The sequence below is a fragment of the Pyxicephalus adspersus genome, chromosome 4 (genome assembly GCF_032062135.1).
Source record: "Pyxicephalus adspersus chromosome 4, UCB_Pads_2.0, whole genome shotgun sequence".
NCBI lineage: Eukaryota > Metazoa > Chordata > Amphibia > Anura > Pyxicephalidae > Pyxicephalus > Pyxicephalus adspersus.
Window position 1 is genome coordinate 54,820,138 of NC_092861.1, and position 23,167 is coordinate 54,843,304.

The following is a 23,167-nucleotide window of genomic DNA, read 5'->3' on the forward strand; positions in this document are numbered from 1 at the left end:
TTGTTTTACAGCTGGTAAATAGGTTGTCCCCAACATAGGAAGTAAGGAGAAATCTCAACAGTAGTAAAATGTGTCTTTTTTTAAGTACAGAAATGAGAGGCAGTATAATATTATGGTTGTGTCAAAACATAAACCAAGCGTGTTACGCATCTTTTTTAATTTACACCTTCTTCATTGGACATGACACTAATGTACGTTAGATTTTTTTTTTTTTATTTTGTAAAAAATTGGTAATTTTAAAAATGTTTTAAGCATCCTAAAATATTTAAAAGTGTACATATTGGATATCTACTCTACACAATTATTTAGCTTAGTGTTTTGTAATGGTATTTTGTGTATTTTATATTGTTTATAATAACTTTAAACAGAACTAAAAATTAAAAAACATTAGGCCATTAAAAGTTAAAATAACAAAACCAGGATATACTACAATACAGCTAGTGCCCGAGTTAAGGACATCTGACATACGGACGACTCCTGAATAGGAACGGGGCTTCCCTACTCACTTGTGTGCAGGACAGAGGCTTGGTGGGGGTAGGGGAGAGAACTGCATGACTTGCAGAAAAAAATCTTTTGCTAAACACAGCTGAGGTTGTGGGTGATCTTAGGAGCTAAGCTGATCTGTAACATCTTGTAACTCTAATAACCAAGACAAACTCTGCAGTTGTTTCTTTTTGTTTATAAAAAGATAGCCTGCTCCAGAAGTGAATATTTATCTAGGCTGTATAAATTTTTTTTGTTTGTTTTGTTTGTGATTAACTCACAGTGAGGATTTTATATAGTAACTGACACCATGCTGCCTAATAATGTGTTGAGACAAACATCTGTCCTTAATGCATTCATTAAAATAATGTACCAGTTCCAACTTGCATACAAATTCAACTAAAGAGCAAACCTACAGTCCCTATCTCGTATGTATCCCAGGGACTACCTGTACATTTCTTCAGGCCAAGGATTGCACTGGTAAAACTTTATTCTTTCACTGTATGTCCTCAATCTCATGAGTATATATGTATTTTTTTTTTACCTGAAGTTGATTTTGGTATAAAGCAGGGGTATCAAACTCTGGCCCACGGGCCAAATCTGGCCCGACACATCCTTTTTTTTGGCCCCCAAAAGAATTCCAAATTTGAACTGCAGCTGGCCCTCCACTACTTCAATCCGTATTAAAGGTGGGCCAGCTGCAATTCATATTAAGCTGCTGTTCTATAGCTGCGAGTACAATGCCGCTACTACAATTCCCTGCATCACTCGCGTCTCTAGACCAGCGGCCTCTCTGCCTATGCGTAGCCCCGCATTTTATAGACGCAAGTGATGCCAAGAATTGTAGTAGCGGCATAACTCGTGTAAATTGAACAGCAGCCTATGCGTGGACCCCGCAGAGTTTATACTGACAGGTAAGCTTAATAATCAGAAATTATCAGGATTATTACACCGCACAACAATGACTTTGCCACTGGGAATAACATGTGATTTACATGATATCAAGTGTGTTAATTTCAAATCTAAACTCAGAATTTGCCTATCATATACAGATTTTAAGTTATATAGCTGTTCGAATGGTCGGTAGTTGGGTAATGTATTTTTACATGGGAACATTATAACAGTTGCAGCTACCACTATACCTGCGGCCTCCTCAGCTGAATTACGTCCCCTGGTGGCATGCATGTTCCAGCAGCGGCTAGGCTTGTCTGGGCAAATCAGTGAGCTGACGTCAGAAATAGGTATATAAGGTGAGATGGACCAAGGGCTTGGCTCTAGTGCGAAACCATCTTATTGGATAGTACAGCTAGGCCATAGTGAGTCTGCCTTGAGCTAAAGATGAGTAGGCACAGCTGTGTTATTAAACTGGGCACTTTTTGCTACATTTGTGGCAAATATACACCCGTGTGATCAATGCAAGAACCTAACAAAGAGGGTGAGATTTGCTTACAAGTATTATTAAGGATGTTAAATTGGAGATCAGGATAAAAACTGGGCACCTCATAGCTGCTGTCAGGTGTGTTATGTTGGTCTTACACAATGGATAAATGGGAAAAGGAACAAAATGCCTTTTGCTATGCCTATGGTTTGGCATGAGCCAAAAGACCATCACTCGGACTGCTACTTCTGTATGAGTAAAATTGCTTGGTTTTCGAAGAAGAAGAAGTCAAAAAGCGTCTATCCTGATTGTGAATCTGCTCTGAAAGCCAGTGCCACATGATGCAGAGAATCCAGTGCCAGTCCCTCCTACATCTCGATGTTGATGTTAATGAATGTTATTAACCCCAATTTGAAGAGAGTAAGCCTCAGATTTAGATGATCCAGTAAGGGACCTGTTTTTGTCAAAAGAGAAGTCTGGACTGTTAGCCTCCAGAATAAAGGAGTGGAATTTGCTACAAAAAAACAACTTCATTTTGTGACTGTCACACAAAGTTTGCAGGTTATTACAAGCTGGAAAAAGACATTTGCTTCGGTACCAACGTGAGTGGTCTGATGATGGAGTTGGGTTGCGTATACATACCAGAGCAGTGGAGATTGTTCATAGACTTGAGCAAGGCAAGTATGAAAGTTTTATTGCAGCATAAAGGTAACAAAAAACCTTCTGTTCCTCTTGCTCATGCTGAGGGAATGAAAGAGACATACGAATCCATGGAGGCCACTTTGAAATTGATTAACTATTCAGAACACAAGTGGTGTTCTGAATAGTTAATCAATTTCAAGGAACATTTGTGGTGACCTGAAGGTGGTGGCACTTCTTCTTGGCCTGCAATTGGGATATACAAAATATATGTGCGTTCTGTGCCTATGGAACAGTTGTATTGACAGCAACCATTACAAAGTGAAAGAATGGCCACCCAGACCTGAACACAATGTTGGCCAGCACAACGTGAAGCATAAATCACTCATTGATCCGTAGAAAGTTTACCTTCCGCCACTTCATATTAAACTTGGAATAATGAAAAACTTTGTTGTTGCAATGGATCGTGATGGTATGGGTTTTCAGTATCTGAAGGACAAGTTTGGAAAAATTATAACAGATGCTAAACTGAAAGCAGGCATTTTTGTTGGTCCCCAAATCCTCAATTTGATGTGTGATACCACATTCAGAGACAAACTCAACTCACTTGAACTTGCTGCTTCGGATTCATTTGTGCTAGTTGCACAAAACTTTCTGGGCAACCAACGAGCTGAAAACCAAGCTGAACTCGTGAACAACATGCTAACAGCATACCATCAACTTGGCTGCCCAATGTCACTTAAAATAAATTTCTTACATTCCCATCTGGACTTCTTCCCACAAAATTTTAATGATGTGAGTGATAAACAAGTGGAGAGGTTCCACCGGGACATTTCTGTTATGGAAACAAGATATCAAGGCCGGTGCAACCCCCAACATAATGGGTGACTACTGCTGGTTTCTGCAACAGGAGACAGCGGAGAGCCACAAACGCAAAAGCAAGTGCCTGAAACACTTCTGAAGTGTACATGTGTGTTGAACAAGGACTCAGGTAAATTATGTGTAATTGTATATGTTGTTGCAACATAAAACTACGTTCAGATTCGGATTCAGCACACTTGATTTAGTACATTTAGTACTGCATATTGTACATGAGTATAATTGCAGTAGAACCAAATATAAATGTATACAGAGATTGCTATACATGACATGCGAAAAGTTTAGGAGAATGAGGCTTTACACTTCATGACAAACTGGATTTTGAAAAAGTGATCCTTCTAACCAAGCTTTATATTGCATGTGTATAAAATGTTATGCAATTACACCTGAAAATAAAGCAATACAATTACCAGTCTTTAACAAGTCCCAACTAAAATTTCCACAATTCAAATAGATGAGCCATAAATTATGCATATGAGTTAGTGTGATTTAATGGTTACCGAATCTATTTTTAGCACTCAATGTGACTGCTAACATGACTGCGACAGATAACTATGGCAATTTTAAAATTCTCTGTGAAGCTTTCTAAAGTATGCTGATGTTAAAACACATTGATCAGTTATTTTTTTATTGGTCCTCAGCAACTGAAAAAATATAGGTATTGCTGCAAACCTCATGACTGTTTTCTTCTGTAACTTATTTGAGGCTCTAGATACCCTCAGGCTTCCAGGTGAAATGGCTTTCCACATATTGTTCCCAGACAATACACAGTTTGAAGTATCGTGGACCCACAGCCTGGTCAATACAGCCCCCTTCACCCATAGGGCCTTTATTAAAGCTCTCCTAGGCTGGAGAAGATACACTTTAATCAGTGAAGCTGGGTGATTCAGCAAACATGGAATGAATTTCTTGAAAGTCATTTGCTATTTGCTACAAATGTTTTAAATCCTGGACCAGATCAATTCCATGTTTTCTGGATCACCCAGCTTCACTGATGAAAGTGCATCCTCTCCAGCCTTGGAGAGCTTTATTAAATCAGGCTCAGAAAGCACCATTACACTATTGGTGAAAAGTTCAATTTTCTTACTCTTTGCATCATTGAATACCACCTACTGGAAAAGATTTAAAGAGGTCTATAAAAAAGATAAAATACTGGCTAGTGGGCAATGGGGATGATAAGAGGTTATCTGGAGTTAAGAACAGGTTTAGCCAGCTGGAATCAAAATTATAATAATGAAGTTCTGTACTGGTCTGAAAATGAATTTGATTATAAGGAAAACCCTGTCTAACTACTACTATATCACTATCACTAAATTTGCAAAATGCCCTGTGGACCTTACAATGTCTATGTGCCGCTTCAGGTTTTCTATTGTGCCCATAAACATCCCATTCCATTTGCCCTTTTGTCCCAGTCCTATAATCCTATTATTGGTCATTTACACACAACATTCACTATTCCTACTTTTCTCCAATTGAAAAGCTAAATGTAAACACTCCAAACTGGGTAAATAGCTACTTCTAAAGCAGATACAGAAAATGATAAATACTAATTATAAAATAACTAATAATAAATAATGATCTGTCTTTCCTCACTTACGATGTCAGACTAATTTTTAAGATGAAGTATGTGTGTGGAGTATGTGAAAAAAATCAAACATAAGTCATCCAAGTGATACGAATTGTGCTTTAAGTTGACAACAGTTGAATTTTCTCAAGCTTTTTTCAGCATCAGCAATACTGTGTTATGAATCTGTACAATGGTAAAAAAAAAGTTTGTTCTTTGCCCCAGTCAGTAAATGTCAGCTATTGCTGTACTGTAGGATGGGTCATTTTGTTCTTCATCAGTATTGTCCTTGCCTTGATTTGTTGTGAAACATTCCAAGAAGTGAGAAAGCTCCAGCTGCTGCTGTTACAAATCCAATGGCACTTATAGCTCTGTTTGCCTGAAAGACAGTTTACAGATGCAAACAATACATAAGAAAATAAATGTATGTTAAAACTTAATTAAAGGTTATTTTTAGGGTGAAAAAAAGCCCTAATGATTGACTTCTAATTCAAGGCTTCAGGTGGCATTTTACTTCAAAAGATAAAACTAAATGACAACCTTAGTCAATACGTGATACTTGAGGTATAGTAGTGTAACACACACCATTCACAAGGTACTGGTAACACACAATGGCATATCACTTCTCTCTGCAGCATTTTGGACCTTCGAACTGCATGAGCAGGTTTCCTGACCTTTTTAACATGAGGGAACTCTTGGAATACCTTTCAGGTCCCTAGGAAACCCCTGTCATAATTACTATATCCACAGTCCACAGTATATTAATGTGGTGGTTAATGGGAAGAATGCCTCCTACATTGCTGGCCAGTGGGAAGATTGTCATCCTTACAGATAGCCAAACAGATTTTTGGTCTCACTTAAATTGACCTGCGAGGCACAAATTGCCCAAGGAACCCCTAGCAACCTCTGAAGGAACGCTAATTGATAAACACTGCGCTAACATAAAGATGACTAAGACAACCTGTGACCTCAACTGACAGAACCAAAAATAAACAAATATGAGTGTGTGACTGTGTGTATGGTGGGCTTTTAAAGAGGGCGAGGGCAGGAAACAGATGTAAGGTGTAGCTGGGCTTTATTCTATTTTCAAATTCAACAACTTAATGTTTGCCTTTCAAAGATAATTTTTTTATTTAAATTTGGAAAGACCAGGAAAAAAATCAGGTGTTTATTTTGTCTATGTCCCTAGTCTGATCACTGTGTTCACAGCAGTCTGCCATGGAGCAGAGCATGCAGACATAGCATGTCTCTTTTGTCAAACAGTTCTACCTACTAGTGATTTTTTGTTTTTTCATTTTAAGTCTACTTTAACTTGTCTACATATTTTTTGCAACATAATGCTGTATGTCTGAGACAAAATAATGGTTACATTACCTGGTCAGACACTCCTTCTCCATATCGAAGCAGTGTCACAAAATGCTCACAATTATTCCCCAAAAGGTCGTAACAAATTTCTTGGCCAATAAGAATTTCCGCTCGCTGAATAATTTCTTCAGCTGGAAGTGGAGTGTATTTGTCATCATACTTATTGTTCACTTTGTAGGTATCACTTCCTACCACATCCTTTAGAAGCTGCATCTTCACTAGGGCTTTTCTACTGAAAACAGACTTTGCACTTGAAAATGAAGCAGCAGTTGTCTCTTCTGCAAATAAAAGGGTCAACATGTCAATAATAAGCAGTAAAGTACCTAGTAAAAGAATGATATACTACATTTTAACGTTAATACAGTGGAACATTGTCATGGAGGATTGATAGGATTGTTATTTAAAATCTGGTCAGTGTTTGTGAAAATGGTCCTGATTTGTGTTGTTTTTTATGGCTTTATGTGCTTTCCAACTAGGTGTGATTAAGAAATTTATGTTGAAAGAGTAAGGAGGAGGGGGAGGGAAGGGATGAAGGGAGAGTTGTAAGAGAAAAAATCTAGATTTTTCTAGATTCTATTTTCTATTTTTTTCTGGATTGTTGGGTAAGGTTTTCCTAAAGCAAAATAATAGAACCAAAGAGTATAAAATATGCAAAAAAATATAGGCTTTCAGTTTGAAGAAAACACAAGTTGCTCTAATGGATGTGGATGAGGATTGCTAGGTAATCCAGCCAAATTGGGTCCCAATTGGGTCCATCCTTATATTTGTTTAGGATGAACTGAACCTGAACATAAACTTTAAAACTAATGCAGGTAAAAATGGAATTTTTACGTTGATCATATAATCACATATATTATAATCAAATGAGACAATTTTTGCTAAGGCATGTTTGCTAAGGCAATCAGACCGTTAAAGTTTCTTCTGCATCTTACCCAATGGTGCCACATTGATGACATAACCATCACCAAGGTATAGGGCCCAGTGCTGATATGCTGGTCGAAATATTTCAATCAGGTCCCCGGGTTGAAGATTACTGGGGACCTCCTCATTGTTTATGTCATTTGAAGCCATCTGTAATAGGAAAAAAACCTGTTTTACAATTTAAGATCCCATATCGATTTTACAAGAAGCAATCAAAATCACATAATTTTGAGGCTGCTGTTCAAATATTATACCATAGGTAACATAAATTTTAGACAGCTCCAAAAAAATCAAAATTGTGAATGTGATTATAATACAGATTGATCATTGGTCTTTCAGTGTTTATGGCAAGTACACATCTTGTACGGAAAATAAATATAAAATAGGACATATTATTTTTTGTGACTGGGTTTGATCAGTAAATCATGTCTCTTAAGAAGCAATCTGGTATTTCAGTCATGCATTAAAACTTTTGTTTTGACAGTCTTTTTATAAAGTTTACAAGGTACAAGAGAGGCTTTTTTATCTAAGCAGGAGTCACTGTCCCTAGGGAAACACAACAAAAGTGGCTCAGCTTTTCTTGTACATCCCACATAAAGACTGTATTATTGCTGGCCAGCTCTCTCTAATACAGATCTAAAACAAATAAATTAGAGCTGTGTGGAGGCTGTATGTACTCCCGCATAATCCTTACCCGTGTAATTTATACTGGTTTTGGCAAAACTCTTTAAAACAATATTTGTGTCAAATGTTTATAATGTGTGATTTGCAAAATATAAGACCAGTAAAGGACCAGTTTTCATAGAAGGATTTTCCCTTATTTCTTCCTCTGAACTTTTCCAGTCAGTTTCTTTCTCACTGTCGGCTAGACAAACAGAGAAGGTAAACTTAAATATAGCATATACACAGATAGCAAAAGTGGAAGGGCACCCTGCCTACCTTGCCCATCAGCTATAATCTTCCTGCATTGCAAAGCCATAATGATAAGCCTTTATAATGGGAGCAAAATAATGACCAGAGGGGTATAATGTTTGCAAAGCCCACACAGGCAAAGAATTCTGGACCTCATGATTTAAATGTACTAATTTCTTAATCTTTCCCCTGTTGCTGAAACTGGGGTTGTGCATATTACAGCGGGTCAGTTTCCTAACTTATAGGGATGTGGCATGAGTTATGAACTGTGTGTAAAGTCCTAAAGCGTTGTCTACACTGTGATATATATTAGGTTTCCTAACTTACCTGTATATGGGCACTAGTTCTGCTCTCACTGACGTTGGCTGCTTAAACCAACTGTCTAGCTTCAGGCTCAGTGTCAACAACATTCATTTAGAATTAATATATTTATAGCTATGCTAATTTATTTACAGTATATGTTACGCTTTAGATAAAAATATAAATATGTATTACCACTTAATAAAAAACATGGCCAATATATACCATAATCTGTGTGTAGGTGGGAGTTCATTTTAAAATGTAAGTCTTTTTTTGTGAGGTTAAAATGTTTCATTTCATATATGTAATGAAAATGGAAAGGTTTTATATGAAAATAAAATTCGCATGTTGATGAGGCGGGAAAGGAGAAACAGGGAAATGCAACATTTGAGCTGCTTAGACTTCAGCTATAAAAAATGTGAATATAACCCAGTTTTACTTGTTCTTGTGTAAACTACACACATCTGTCATATTCATAAATTATTTCTAATGTTAGCTGACTTCTTTATTCTTCACTATAAAGGAATGTAGTGTGTGTGTATATGTGTGTGTGTACGCATTTATTCAACAATTAAATTAAATAAAGTGAAGGCAAACAACTTGCAGCTCACCCAATGTCATAAAACTACAAACTAATATCAGACCCAATAAAGGAATTGATTAGTTGTCATTATCGCTATACTTTATGATATTTAATCAAGGGTATTTGTGTTAAATTTAATCAGAACTTCAGGAAGAATAATTTGATATTCAAACTGTGAAAAACTTTTTTTGGCTGCTGTTCCTTAAAGAAGATATAGCATCTCTGTCTAAAGCCTAATATAGTCTGCCTGTCCAAGTACTTCCCCATCATTGGAGAGCGGAGAAGAGAATATCAAATAGGAGTAGTAGTGGGTTGTAGCATCAGCTACAGCTTCATCATCAGCTGTATAGGTTGTTTCTGTTTTTTCTTTCTTTAAATGATCATGGGTAAACTAAATCTGTTCCTGCCATTAGTATACACTGTACATGGATTACAATCCTTGTGCCCACAGAATATCACTTAGCCACTCATACAGCCTACGAGTTTACAGACAGGCACACATGTCATGGCAGTTTCTGCCCAGAAAGGCCATTATATGGGAAATAAGAGTCCTGTGTGCCTCCTCAACATCTGAAAAGTTGCTGAATAACCTAGGAGAAATCCATGTATCTGGATCATACACACCAATACAACACAAGCCTCCTCCTGCTAAAAACATCCAGTAAGAACACATATGCCAACTAAATGTACAACGCTGCATAATATGTTGACTCTATATAAATACTGTTTAATAATATTATTGGCTAGCCCATCCCAGGACACACATGATCTCACCTCTCCACTTCTCTCCATGCCCCCATCTACTCACCATTTCCTCTCCTATCTAGGGACTCAGTTTTATGCAGGTTACCAGGACAACAGCAGAAGCCTCCTGCTCTTCCAGTCTCCACTCAGCAGGAACTAAGATATGGATGTTGGCACCGCCCCCCGCAGCTACCCGCTGGTCCAACCTTTATTAGCGCCAGGTATCTATACTGAGTGTTCCAGTACCCAATGATGGGACACAGTGTGAGTCCCTGATGTCCCAGGAATTCTCCCACACGAATACAGACAACAATAAAATGCTATATGCTTTAATAGCACAGAGAAAACTAGATTTTGATTTCTGTATGTGGTCTAATTGGTGAAACCACTGCCATTGGAACAAACAGTGACAGGGTTTTACCAGATCTACAAAAAGCAGTGAAAATCCATCAGAGGTTCCAATTTATTTTTAATTTATCAAAACCTAAACAATTGCTTTTTCCTTCGCATATACTTTTTAGTTCTGCATCAAAAGCAAGCATGATTGCATCGGGAGAATTGCTGATTTGTCATTTTACTAAAAGTGGAAAGAGACCTAAAAAGTACACAGGTATACGATGATACATGAACTGTGTACACTTATAGATGCTGGCAGTAAGTGCTAGGTGTCAGAATACATGTACAATATTATTAACATCATTCACAGCCTGCCAATTAAAGTGGTGGAAGACTGCTGATCCCAGAAGACATGGAGAAGATGGAAGCACCAGTGATGGACTGACAAGAAGATCGTCCTAGTGCTAAGGAAGGGCAATCTTCAAAGAAGGAGTGCAATTATGTATAAATATATAGTACATGATTTTATGAGATAACAAAAATTAAAAAGAAATGCAGGTTGGTTTTATTGCAGTCTGGGCTATTCTACGTGCCTATATTTAGAAGAACTGAAAACACACATCAATCCACCCAGTTATTGAACATTGCAAGGCTATAGCCTTGTGTAAAAGCTCTAATCTTCCTGCTAGCTGGACGTCTGTGAACAGAACTGAAAAACTGAAAAGTATAATGACTGATGGCATTTAAACAAAAAATAATTTTGTTTATAGAAATTTAAAAGTTTGTCTCTCTGCCTGTAAATCAAAATGTATTTTGTATATATTTCTATACTTTTCTTTACAGACTGATTCCCACTTTAACCTGAACCATTCAGTTTAAAGCCAATTGTTTAACATAAAAGCTAAAACATTTTATTTTGAACATAAATCCGCACTGATGCTTTTTTTCTTTGTCCTTTTAAATGTATATAGAAGCCGCTGGAGAATGCACACGGCAAAAAGAGTAAACGAGGTCACTGGATGGGAGATTCTAGAATCTTGGAGTACAAATGTGGCGTTTCAAAGAACATACAAACAAAGAATAACAGATTCATGTACCTGTCAAAGTGAACATTCTCTATGCATTAACCCAGGCCTGAACAATTGAAGCAGAACATCCCCATGGAAACAGTGTGAGTATATTAGATTATGTACAAGAAGTGAAGAGAGATAGCTGCAGAGCTGTGATGACATATAGATATATATATATATATATATATATATATGTACCTATCTGTAACCTGTCATCCCAGTCAAATGGAGGCAAGGAAATGATATTTGGGTCTGATCTACTATCCCTCTACCATCTCCCAAAACTTTTACATATTTACCTGTGCGTGCTATTAAACCGTCATTTACATAAATCATAATGTCATTTAGTAAAATAGCCCTTTGATTGTATAGTCCAAATATTCCAATCCCCTTACATAGCATACAACACAAAAATCAGCTACTCTAATGGAACAGATGAGTTCAGTGTGTATCATATAAATAAATAATGATTTGTAACATTTTGTGAGGATCCTAAAAGCAAGGACTAATTTGTTTGGATGATAGTAGTTTACCTTATATATTATATTACCATTTTTTAATTGTTAGGCTACGATATAAAGAAGAAGATTGTTTTGAGCTGGAGGTTACTGGGAATATATGTTTATTTCTAAATCCTAAATATTTGCAGCTTCGTCTCTGTAGCCAGACATGTGTGCTGAGATATATGGATCAACAGGTGCTGTGATTTACTGTGTCTGATGTTGTTTGTCCTGAACCTACTGTGTATAGCACAGGCCCCAGACATGCACATGGAGCTGTTACTCACCGGTCTGGGCCGGGCATCTCATCCCTGCGGTGCACACTCAGGAGCCTGGTTCTCCCGGGGACAGGTGCTCACTGCTACCTTATGGCTTCAACATGGATCTGTCATGCGTTGCGATGCTGATTGTTATTCAAAGTAGACCACCGTCAGCTACCAATCACACAGCTCTGCTAGTTATACATCCAGCAAAAGAGCTGATTCTGGATGCAGCATGGTACCCAGTCATGTGATGAGAAGCACATTATACGCAGCTAAAAAAAAAAACAGTGATGATCAGCACCTCCATAGGTTAAAAAATTTTCATCTTTATTTACAATCCCCTTAAATCACTGTCAGCCAGAAAAAATATTTATATACTATACCAGGGTATAGCACATACAGGTTATTTCGTAACTATTAGAAACAAAGTAAAGCTCTGCAGCAAATGTATGAGATGATGGGATAATATAGCGGTGCTATGCATTACCATAGAATATATATAATACTTAGCTGGAGGGATGTACATCTCCATAGTAAGATATTCTTCTGCCAGCCAAATGTATGCTACCCAGGACAGCAACAATGCCTTTCCACCAGAATGGGGTCTTTTTCAAGCATTCTAATGAAGAGAGAAAACTCCCTCCTCCCTGAGGAATTTTTGATTTAACCCCTGATATGCTCTAGGTAAAATCCCTGAAAGTTTTATAAAACCCTAGAAAAGTGATAGAATGCAAGCACAACCACATAGTAAAAAGCAACGTCTATAAAAAATAAGGTACAAGTTGGTAAATAAATAGTAAATTCTAGCAGTACTTATAATACAACACATAATAACAGACTGTAGTTAAATATACAATTTGTATTTAAAGAGCAACAGGCTAAAACCTGGTAATCATGAGCTGATATGCTGCCAATTTCCCTCTTTAATGACCAATCCATAAACACTTCATACATTATTCTGTCTTTTGGATCACTTTTTTCTTGAGAGAAACCGATTGAACTTTTGTTCTGAAGTAATTGATCTTTGTGCACATGACACAATTTCATAATCTATTAAGAAGAGAAACATATTTTGGTCAGAGTCAGAAGTAGATTTTACTTAGGATTCACTTTAGATCAAATCAGAAAATTAAAAATATGCTTATTGTACCAGCCACAATAATTCCTTCTACAAGGAAACCATTCTATTGGTGTCACTTGATTGTCAATCATAAAGTCCTAGTCAATTGGTTCTTTTCAAATTATGTCTGTAATCTGTATAGTTTTCTCTATTGTAATAATGTTTTCAGCCATACACAGTATAAACTGAATGATATCTAATACAGTATCAAAAACACTTAGGTGAATCACCATTCACCTTACAATAATTCTACATCTGTAATTAGGTATTTCTTAAATTGTACAAATGTACTTGGAATGTCAGAGAACCTTTAAATGTGAAATGACTCAATGAAGCAACTGTAAGCTGATTGTGGTTGGCCAGGATTTTGTTTCTTTGGTGTTATGGTGTTCTTTGGTGTTACCAATGAGGTGTTACAAATGAGTTACAAAATCTTTTTTATGCCAGCTATGAAAAAGTTGTTTATTTAGCCACAGGTTCCTAATGTGAGATTCAATGGGCCTGATTTATTAAAACTCTCCAAGGCTGGAGGCTTTCATCAGTGAAGCTGGGTGATCTAGTAATCCTGGAATGGATTAGGTCAAGGATTCAAAACATTTGCTAACAAATAGCAATCAACGTTGAAGAAATGCATTACAGGTTTGCTGGATCATCCAGCTTCATCGATGAAAGAGTATCCTCTCCAGCCTTGGAGAGCTTTATTAAATCAGGCCCAATGTACAGGATATACCAATTCAAAAATGGTGAGATAACATGTATTAGGTATGTGGAACCCCAATTTTATTAACCCATCAAATGTATTTTTATTTTAATTCCAACAGGTCTAAAATGCAGAGTTAAAGAAAGATTATGAATTATTTGATTATACTTGTGATTTAGTGCAACTTAAATATTTTATGTATTTTTTTTAGCTATTAGTAGTGTTTGGGGGACAAATAGTTCTGTTTTAAAAATCACTAGGCAAAAATGGCAATTTTGACTACAAACCAGCATTCCTTACTTTCCAAAAATATTAAGTTGTTATATTACATTGACATCAAACAGGCAAACTTTATACTATGTGGACAACCATAACATGAAGACACAAGCAGGCAATATTTACAATATATGGACAATACCTGTTTTCATTATATGGAGCAGGACCAAGCAGGCCCGCCTCATATTATGCAGGAAAGCTTATAGAGGTATTTACAAACATGGCTGAAAGATTAATGTGAAAAATAGTATTAGGAACAGGATTCAAAGGTATCTTTGAAATTAACAGTAGATGGAAATCTTCAATGGATAACATGAAGTTTGCTATGTGCACTGTACAACATTACAAATTACAATATTTTTTCCCCAAAACTGCCTTTTAAGTATCTCAGTGCTGCATATTAATATAGGAAGGAACATCTTTGTACTCAAGGTGAGTATTGCTAGAACAGATATAGCATTTATCAATTGCACTTTAGTCTTTTTGCTCACCCATTCGTGTGTTATTTACCATTAGTTGTGTTAAATTTCCATGGCTGTTTGTTGAAATTATTGGTCCTAACAGAAAATACAGTTTGCTTTTGTTTAGTGAATAAAAAAGTGTGTTAGAAAAGCTAGAGATTTATGCCAATAAATACACATACCCCTGCATCCTCTCAGCAGGAGCAGTTGCTGAGTACACTATTTTGGACAATAGCGTGATGCAGGTGCTGTTTATTTTGGCTTTTTCATTCTGTGAATATTTCATTAGAAGTAGAGGAGTAAAAAATAAAAAAAAAATAAACAATCTGAAAAGTATTTTAAAGTGCATATTCACAATACCTTTTAACATTAGGCACACAGTGGCATCAATCAAGTGCATAAAAGAGAATACTTTATCTAATTAGGTGCAAAACCACACAGTATTAGTCTCCCAAAGTAAAAAAGAAATGCAGATTTTCAATATTCTGTTTTCACCACTGTCATTTGGATAGAATGTACACAGAACATTTTTGGTAAAACCTAGGATCTGGCAGAATAAACAGATAACGTGACATGAAAAACATAAATAAAATCAAGTTCAAATCAAGTGAATTTGGGAATGTTATTAGTTTGTGTTACATTATTGATCCTGTACTTTTAATACTTTTTATTTTTTTGGCCTGTGCACTATGGATTTAAAATAAATTAACACAGTTGGTAGATATTATTTGGCACTATATGGATATAGAAAGATTTTTAATGAAGAAAGTTTAAATTTGCACCTAGTTTTGCAAGGTTTGAGTGTAAGAGATTTGGGGTAATTATAGTTGACAAAACGCTTAGTGTTAAATGGTTATATAAAAGATTTGAGGTCCATACTTGGAAGTGAAGAGATCATATATGTTTTTGTTTATAATATTTCTTTTATAATTCGTTTTAAAATATGTCTGTTTTCACTGTATGTTCTAAAAAGATAATTATAAAAATATTGAAATACTAATTGTTTTTTTTTGTTTTTAACAAAACTTGTTTCCTTTCTCTTCTTACACTAAACCAGCACTTGAAATAGGATTTCAACTGCTGACTGCCTTGTTAACTGTCTGTCTTGTTAACTGTTTTTCTTTGGTTTCAATCAATCCTTTGGCTATGTATACACAGTAGATTTTTGCCATTGGAAAAGATCTTTCACGATCCTTTCCAACAACAAAAGACTGAAAGATGCATGAACAAGCACTGTACATACAGCGCCATTCTGCACTATAGAGAGGGGAGGGGAGCATGAATGAGCAGAACCCCTGCGCTCCCTCCCCTTCACTTGCATTGCGATCGTTCATCTTTTGACGGCCACTGTACACACGTCAGATTCTCGTCTGATACTAGCCCTGAGGCGATAATCGGACGAGAATCATCTGACTAACCAAGTTATGTTGATCAAATTTAGAAAGTCTGATCTACACATGTCTGATCCAGGAAAGTAACTGGGAAGGTACTGAAGCTTTTGGCCATGCATCACAGTCATCCCTTACTGATCATGGATTTTTTTACTGGGTTTTCTATAGCTAAATAGATAAAGCCCAGTTAAATTCAGCAGCACCCCACCCCCATTTTTTGCCCACCCCCTGTACGTGTTTCTATGTTTCCAGGTTGTCAAGAACACAACTTTTCTTATGCGTCACAATGTTATCGCCATTCTTTGCAGCAGTTTGCAAAAATGCCGCTGCAGGTTAAGGTTGAAACTATAAAGGGATGTTAAAACTCTACATGGTTTGGACACATGTTTCCTTTACTCATTTTTCTCTAGTGACCCAAGGGATCACTCATTTACGTCAAGGACAGTGTTATGTTAAAATTGTGAATCAGGAACAAATATCTTTCATGACAATCTGTAGGTGTCTTGCAAGTCCATTTCCCTTTACAAAATGGGTTGTTCACCCAGATGTCTCCCTAGGCAAATTTATTACATTTCACGAAAAAACAGCTTTCCTCAACTGTGACAGTCTGGACAGTTTAAGAGTACTAGATTGTCTTGTTAAGACTGCATTTGGCAATACAGGAAAATAGGAAATATTGTAAAAACTAGTTGAGCTATTAGTGCACAACACTATATCTTATAGAAGGTATCATATTATTTTTCTTATCATCAGTGACATTAATATATATGGGGTATTCTGCTTTATTAAATTCAGGCTCCTCCCCTTTGAGACTGTGGGAATTTCTGAGACTTTTGACCGATTCAGCATACTGTGTGCATTTATGGTAGCAGGTTCACACATGTAGCAATTGTAATATATAGATTGTAATGAATTGTAACATAAATGTAGATATATCTGTCAAACAAACAAACAATGCTTTTCTTACTATTGTTATGAGTGATGCTAGTATGCCATACAAACATTTTGTGATGACTGCAATAGTAGAATCTGTACCTTGCACATTTTTGTTCCATCAAATTTGAAACAAGTACTTTATTTAGGATCTGGCCAATCTGTGAAGAATCACAGAACTCCTGAATATAGAATATTGTGACCAAAGACACATTTCTATTATTACTATTTTACCTGCTGTCAATTCAGTGTCATTTCAGCATATATCCTAACTCCAGCCAAAACATTTTATTTAATTTTTGATACAGTAGCAAAAAGTTGGAGCGAGGGGCAATACTAGAAATGATGGTGACCCCCAGAAAGACTTCTAATGGGACCCTATGCTGTCTTCTATGGTGGGTCACTAATAACTGCCAAGGGCACAGACAGCAGCTGTAGGCTACTGTCTGCACTTCCCCATTTCCTCCACTCTCCAAGTTGACAGCAGAAATGATTGTCAGGGGAGAGATATTGGCAAACCCCTGATCCAGGCCTCTCCTGGCCATCCCAAACGATAGGCTGATCTTTAGTTCCTGTATCTAAAGTTTTTTTTTTTGGAATAAGACGTTTAAAACCTAACTGCAGATACATTTTTCATTTATTGGGTACAGTGGGCTAAAGTTAGATACACTATTGTGTTTAAAAGCAGACACTGTGGGCACCAGCATTTTTATCTAGCCTTTTACTGGGTTCAGGATCTTTGTTTATTCTGATTGGCTAGACTGGAATGATGTAACTCCTGTGCACACATGCAAGAATTCATTAATTTGCTGCAGCCATGAACATGTGCAGCTCAGTCTCAGAAAGGATTTAAAACAGACATGTATGTTTGTTTTATTGCAAAACAGCCTGTTTACGTGCATTTTTTATTTTCAAACTATAGTTTCGCTTAAAATGCTGAATGTGTGAAGACAACAATTGAAATCCAGGCAAATGTTTAAACTCTTTGTATGCTGGTGGAATTAAATGGTTTTCCCCATTGGTGCTATTTCTTCTCATTCCATCTGTGAAATCTATCAAGTAATACATGAATATCCCATCAGTTAGACATATCAGAGCCTAGATAAAGCACTGATAATTTTCCATTCTAAGCTACAAAATAGTTTTACTCCCCTAATTGACCAGTAAATTGCTTTTTTCAGATATAGATGACAGTAAAGTCTCTGTATTTGTTTATATTCTATTAGTTATATCTGCAATGGAATAGAATGTGATGAAGTTAGGTCCAACCAAAAGTAACAACCAGTCGAGAATCATTTTGAAAAATGCTCCTTTTATAGTGGTAAGAATTCTGCTTTTTATACCTTTATGTTCAACTAAAAAGCTAGCAAGTAGCTCTAGTCCTGGAACTATGAGGGTACTAACAATGGTCAATTAGCATCACCTCCAGGTTCCCCTAGCAAACTTAGGTGGAATTCTAGGGTTCTATGGAACCTTGGCCTAGAGGGTTAGCACATCAGATTTTCAAAAGCTAATGGAAATAGGTTTTATTCTGAATAACCTTGCACAGACGGAAAAAAACCTTAACTATAATTTTCCTACTTTTTCCCAAACTATTAATAATTTGCTAAAGGAGTAGAACAATTATTAAACAAGGTGGCGCTTTGTAAAAACTCACAATGCAAAGTAAAAATGACCTACTCCCTTAGTGAATTAACCCCACTGTATCTAAAAATTTAATTTAGCATGCTTCCTGACATGGACTAAAAGAAACAAATATTTGTATTTAGCAATAAAATTGTGACTTGCAGAAAATATAGCAATTTAGATTAATAATTGTGCTAGTATATTTAAATTTCACAATTTTCACTACAGTTTATACAATAGAGTGCTGTAAGCATTTAGCCCTAAGAATGTTTCACTCTGTCAACCCTGAAAAACCAGAGCTTCTATGTATAGGTGGAGTTTGCTGAAGGAGGTGATCAGAGAGGGTGTACACTAGCTATGATCTCTAGTGGCTCATTGGGACAAGTCCATTTTGTATGACTAACTGAAGAACAGCATCCAGCAATGACAACCCAGGGGATTCTTAATGAAGGCCAGGAAAATGAAATGGTATGCTATGTTTCCTTTATTTTTTTTATATAGAAGCATAAAGTTATTTCATAGCACCTCCTGCATTTAAATAACATAACTGAATTATGACTAAAACAAAATAGGTTGAAAATTAATAATTACAACTCCACAATAGATTAAAATAATTATAAGAATGTAATATATAACAGTTTGTATGAAAAACTCCAGTGTTTCTGATTGTAGCTAAATATCATGTTTCCCAAGTGTTAAAAAGAATTAACAAGTTTTTTGAGCCTGAAGCATTACAAATTCCACAGCCAATCTGATTATTGTGGTAGGCACCTGACATACCTCTGTCCTATAACTTCCATTGACTATTCTGATTTGGTCTGATCTGCATGCATTTTTCCAACTGCAAAATATTTTTTTTTGCTTCTGATTCTTTTGATGCTTTCCAATTTATAATAAATTAGTATATAATATACAAATATTCGCATTCCGTCATGTGTAACCACCCAGATATGCTGTAAGAATTATCATTCAACTTTATGCCCAAATCCTAAACAAATGAAGTAAATGTTGTTGCTTTTTTAACATGTATAGTATGTATATGTTTTAGGATCATTTAAGAGGTGTCTGCTGTCCCATGGTGTTTTAGTATATGGAATAATTTTTTGATCAAAACTGTGGTGAAATGGACTACCCAAAAACCTAATTTTAATGTTATATGGAGCTTCACAATGTGGTACTGGAGCACATGTACCATGAACTGTGGTTTTTAAATAAGGAAGGCAAGAATGAAATTAACCCAACAGTAAAAAAGACTCGACCCTCTCTAAAGTGTTTCACACAAAACCAAGGTTATAAATACAAAGATCAGATTGTTTATACAGCCGAGTGGTCCATTATTTATTTTCCACAATTAGATGTGAGATTTTTTTTTTTAAATGACAGTCTGTGGTTTATTTTTGAATGATGCTAACTAATGTGTAGAATGTTATACATTTCACATTTTGGGAATTAATAAAGAATTTTAAATTCTGTCTAACTAAAGAACATTTTTGCTTTGATAAAAGTGTATACAACTCTGTACCACATTGCAAATAGATGTGATATTCACTTGAAATTCACTTCCTTCCTATTAAGGGTTCTCTGCTTATTGTTTTATTACAGTGCTTACTTTTTATCTGTTCTGTTATATATGATTTCGTCTGACCATCATAAAACAATCTATTAGGAACATTTCCTTGTTTTAGGTCTGTTACCTTGTATTCAGAGCTCAGGTAATTCACCAAAGTATGTTCTGTTGTTTTTAATGCATCCGAGTTACGCTTCAGGCATTGCCATTCCTTCCAATACTTGTGTTTTAATTTTCCCTTCCTCCCAGAGTGTAGTATTGACTAAAACAGTCGGACAACTTCCTGATCATGGTTGCACATTTTTTTAACCAGACAAGTACTGGTAGTTAGATTTATCAAACTTTGTGCCTTTGCAGTAGACAGGGATTGTATAAGGAGGAGAGGATCTTTTCTCACAGTGTGAGGCTATACATACATGTGTGACAATTTTTTACCTATGTGCACATACCACATATATTCTAGGAAGATTATTATAGGCACTTTACATAGGCACCTACATAACCAACATATAAGTTATATGCCTATAGATAATTGTCATGGCTCTTTGTTGATGTTCACTCTTTTGAGGGATGTGTGAGATGTGTATCCAACTATTCTTCCTCTCAGACTTGACTTATGTTGGTGTCATTATCTGTACTTACAATGTTTTTTGGATTGTAAAGCCTTTCTAATATGTCTCCTGATTACCACTCTGCTTCTTGGTTTTTGATTATGTGATGCAGTTATTGTATTTGGATCTGGAAAGAAATCAAAAACATATTTAGCTCTCTTTTTCATGTGTTTCTGTAAAGTAACTACAAAGCTGGTCAATATGAATTGGTACATACTAAAGTGTTCCTAATTTTGTTAGTTGTATTAAATGTACTTAAAGTCTTTGGAAAGTGTATTCTCATCTAGTGCCTAAGGAAAGTTTCAAGAATGTCCCTGAACAGCAAAGAGAGATGAAGATTTAGGTTTTACTACCTGATGGATTAAGACTGGATTGAGATAGAGGACCGTCAGAAGGTGGTCTTCAAGACAGAACAGGGAAGTGACACTTGTGATCTGGTGACCATCTGAAGAACTTAATTTGTGTCCTCAAAGGAAGAATACATACCATGATTGAGTTGGAGGGTCTCATAATACAGCTGCAGCAGGTTGTGGCATCTTGGTTGTCTCGAGTTGGTAGGCTGCTCCAAGGATAAGACATGACACATTTGTTACTTTCCCTGTCCCAACATGTACTTGGAATTTACTGCCTCTTTTACCCTCTTTTATGCTGTTCTGCTTTAAAGTATGATTTAATCCATATTTATAAACATTATTGATGCTAATGGATGAGCTATACCTTGGATGTTATCATATGTCATCCAATAACAGAAAGAATAGTGTTTTTATTTTACTTACTTACTCATGGGGTAACATTACCTTGTGATTTCTACTAAAAATTAGCCATATGTTTACACTAGTTTTATATCTGTGTCTCTAATCAAACATGTCTGTTTACTCCAGAATCACATGATCCTGACCCATATTCATTTGATATTTGTCTACTATAATCATTTACTTTACACAGCTTAAAACTGCTACTCTTTTGAAACATGTATATTTCTTTCAGAAAAAAAAAAAAAAAAAAAGAAAAAAAAAAAAAATTGTATATATATAAAATCATATATCTTATTATTATTATTATTATACCATTCATACTTTTCTTATTATTATTTTAATGGTATATGCAGGTTAGCACCTACAACTTATTTCTTCATTCTCCTTTCTCTGAAATGTTACTGCATTTATTTCACTCTACATCCTCTGAAATGTTACTGCTGTCACAATCCTGGACTGCCAGGACTGCTTTGCTTGCCAAAACGCAGCTCAGGGTTATGTTACTGCTTGTCGGAGGCGATTGACCAAACCTCACTCTTTACAAGTAGGTTAGTTAAGGAGTAAATGATTGATTTCATGCATATTCCCCAACAGCTAAGGTTCTTGCATGGAAAAGAACTGATCACTCACCTGACCCTGCAATGTAATTTAGCAATATGTAGCTAGAGAAGATCCCTGGTTACCAAAATAACATGTAAATTGGAGCATGTCCTGTCCCCCACACCCCCCACTTCAGTTACTTGAGTGCTGGTGTAATGACTATCTCTTCATGCCCTTAATGGGCCATCAAGTAATTTATTTATAGCTTTTATTTATTTAATTCTTTTTTAAACCACAACATGAATGGTATACTGTTGGTCACCCAGAAAATGTTAAAGCCACTAGGGTAGTATAAGAGCCAACTATCAGCTTTCTAGACAGGATTTAGCCTAATTATTTTCTCATGACGTTTACATCATGTGATGCTCATAGACAGCCAACATCAAACAATAGTTTGTAATAAATGGTAATTCCTGAGAGATTATAATCCTTGTATCCTTAGTTATTTTTTTTGTATCCTTACCACACAAAATATATTTTCTGTTAACTGCTATCTCCAAAGGCTAACAAATCTAAATGTAATCCTGCTGATGTTTGTTTTTTTAGAACTCATTAGGGATGCCATTCTGTGGGATGAATACTCACACTCGGCCTGATTTATTAAAGCTTTCCAATGCAAGAGAGGTTATGGATCTGGCTCAGGATTCAAAACATTTGCTAGCTAGTAGCAAATGATTTTAGGAAATCCATTCCTGGTTTTTGGATCTCCCAGCTTCACTGATGAAAGTGAATCCTATCCAGCCTCTGAGAGCTTTAGTAAATCAGGTCCACTGTGTTTCAATATACTATATATATATATATATATATATATATATATATATATATATATATATTTATTTATTTATTTAGATTTACTATACTGTAAAAAAGCTACAATTCCGTGAGAAAAACTATTGCTAGAATGTTCAACACTTCAGTTCTAATGCTGTTTGGCTGTTCTGCTTCCGAATTGTGGATTCTAAACACCCCAAATCTGAACATCATTGAAGTGGTCTCTAGAGAGTATGTGCAGCAAACAAATTCACCACAATGGCATTGACAGACCACCACATGTCTAATAGACATTGTGCCACTGAAAAAATGGAGGAAATAAATGATTTAAATGATGTGTAGGGACATTTTTTGCAACATGGAGGAAAGATGCAAATATTTAAAAAATTGCAGCTTTATTGGGTTTCTTTCACATGTCT

At 35.9% G+C, this 23,167-nt stretch overlaps 2 protein-coding genes across 3 annotated transcripts in view; one reads left to right on the forward strand and one right to left on the reverse strand.

Annotated features, from left to right (window-relative positions):
• Positions 1-5,049: 5,049 nt before the first annotated feature.
• On the reverse strand, positions 5,050-12,488 carry PLAAT1 (phospholipase A and acyltransferase 1). Of its 2 annotated transcripts, none has more exons than XM_072408225.1 (4): positions 11,962-12,488; positions 7,241-7,379; positions 6,318-6,586; positions 5,050-5,322 (listed from the first exon to the last, which is right to left on the reverse strand). In XM_072408225.1, exons 2-4 carry the CDS (start codon positions 7,377-7,379, stop codon positions 5,221-5,223), a joined length of 510 nt encoding a protein of 169 aa, XP_072264326.1. In that variant the 5' UTR covers positions 11,962-12,488; the 3' UTR covers positions 5,050-5,220. The 2 variants fall into 2 exon arrangements, with proteins under 2 accessions (XP_072264326.1, XP_072264324.1); XM_072408223.1 differs by lacking the exon at positions 11,962-12,488 and adding an exon at positions 9,833-9,941.
• A 6,264-nt stretch (positions 12,489-18,752) lies between these two features.
• LOC140329768 (probable cation-transporting ATPase 13A4) overlaps positions 18,753-23,167 on the forward strand; it is a 45,955-nt gene continuing 41,540 nt past the window's right edge. Inside the window, exon 1 of the mRNA XM_072410159.1 lies at positions 18,753-18,912. Within this exon, the coding sequence (XP_072266260.1) occupies positions 18,868-18,912 (45 nt within the window). The 5' untranslated portion in view covers positions 18,753-18,867. The remainder of the gene's footprint in view (positions 18,913-23,167) is intronic.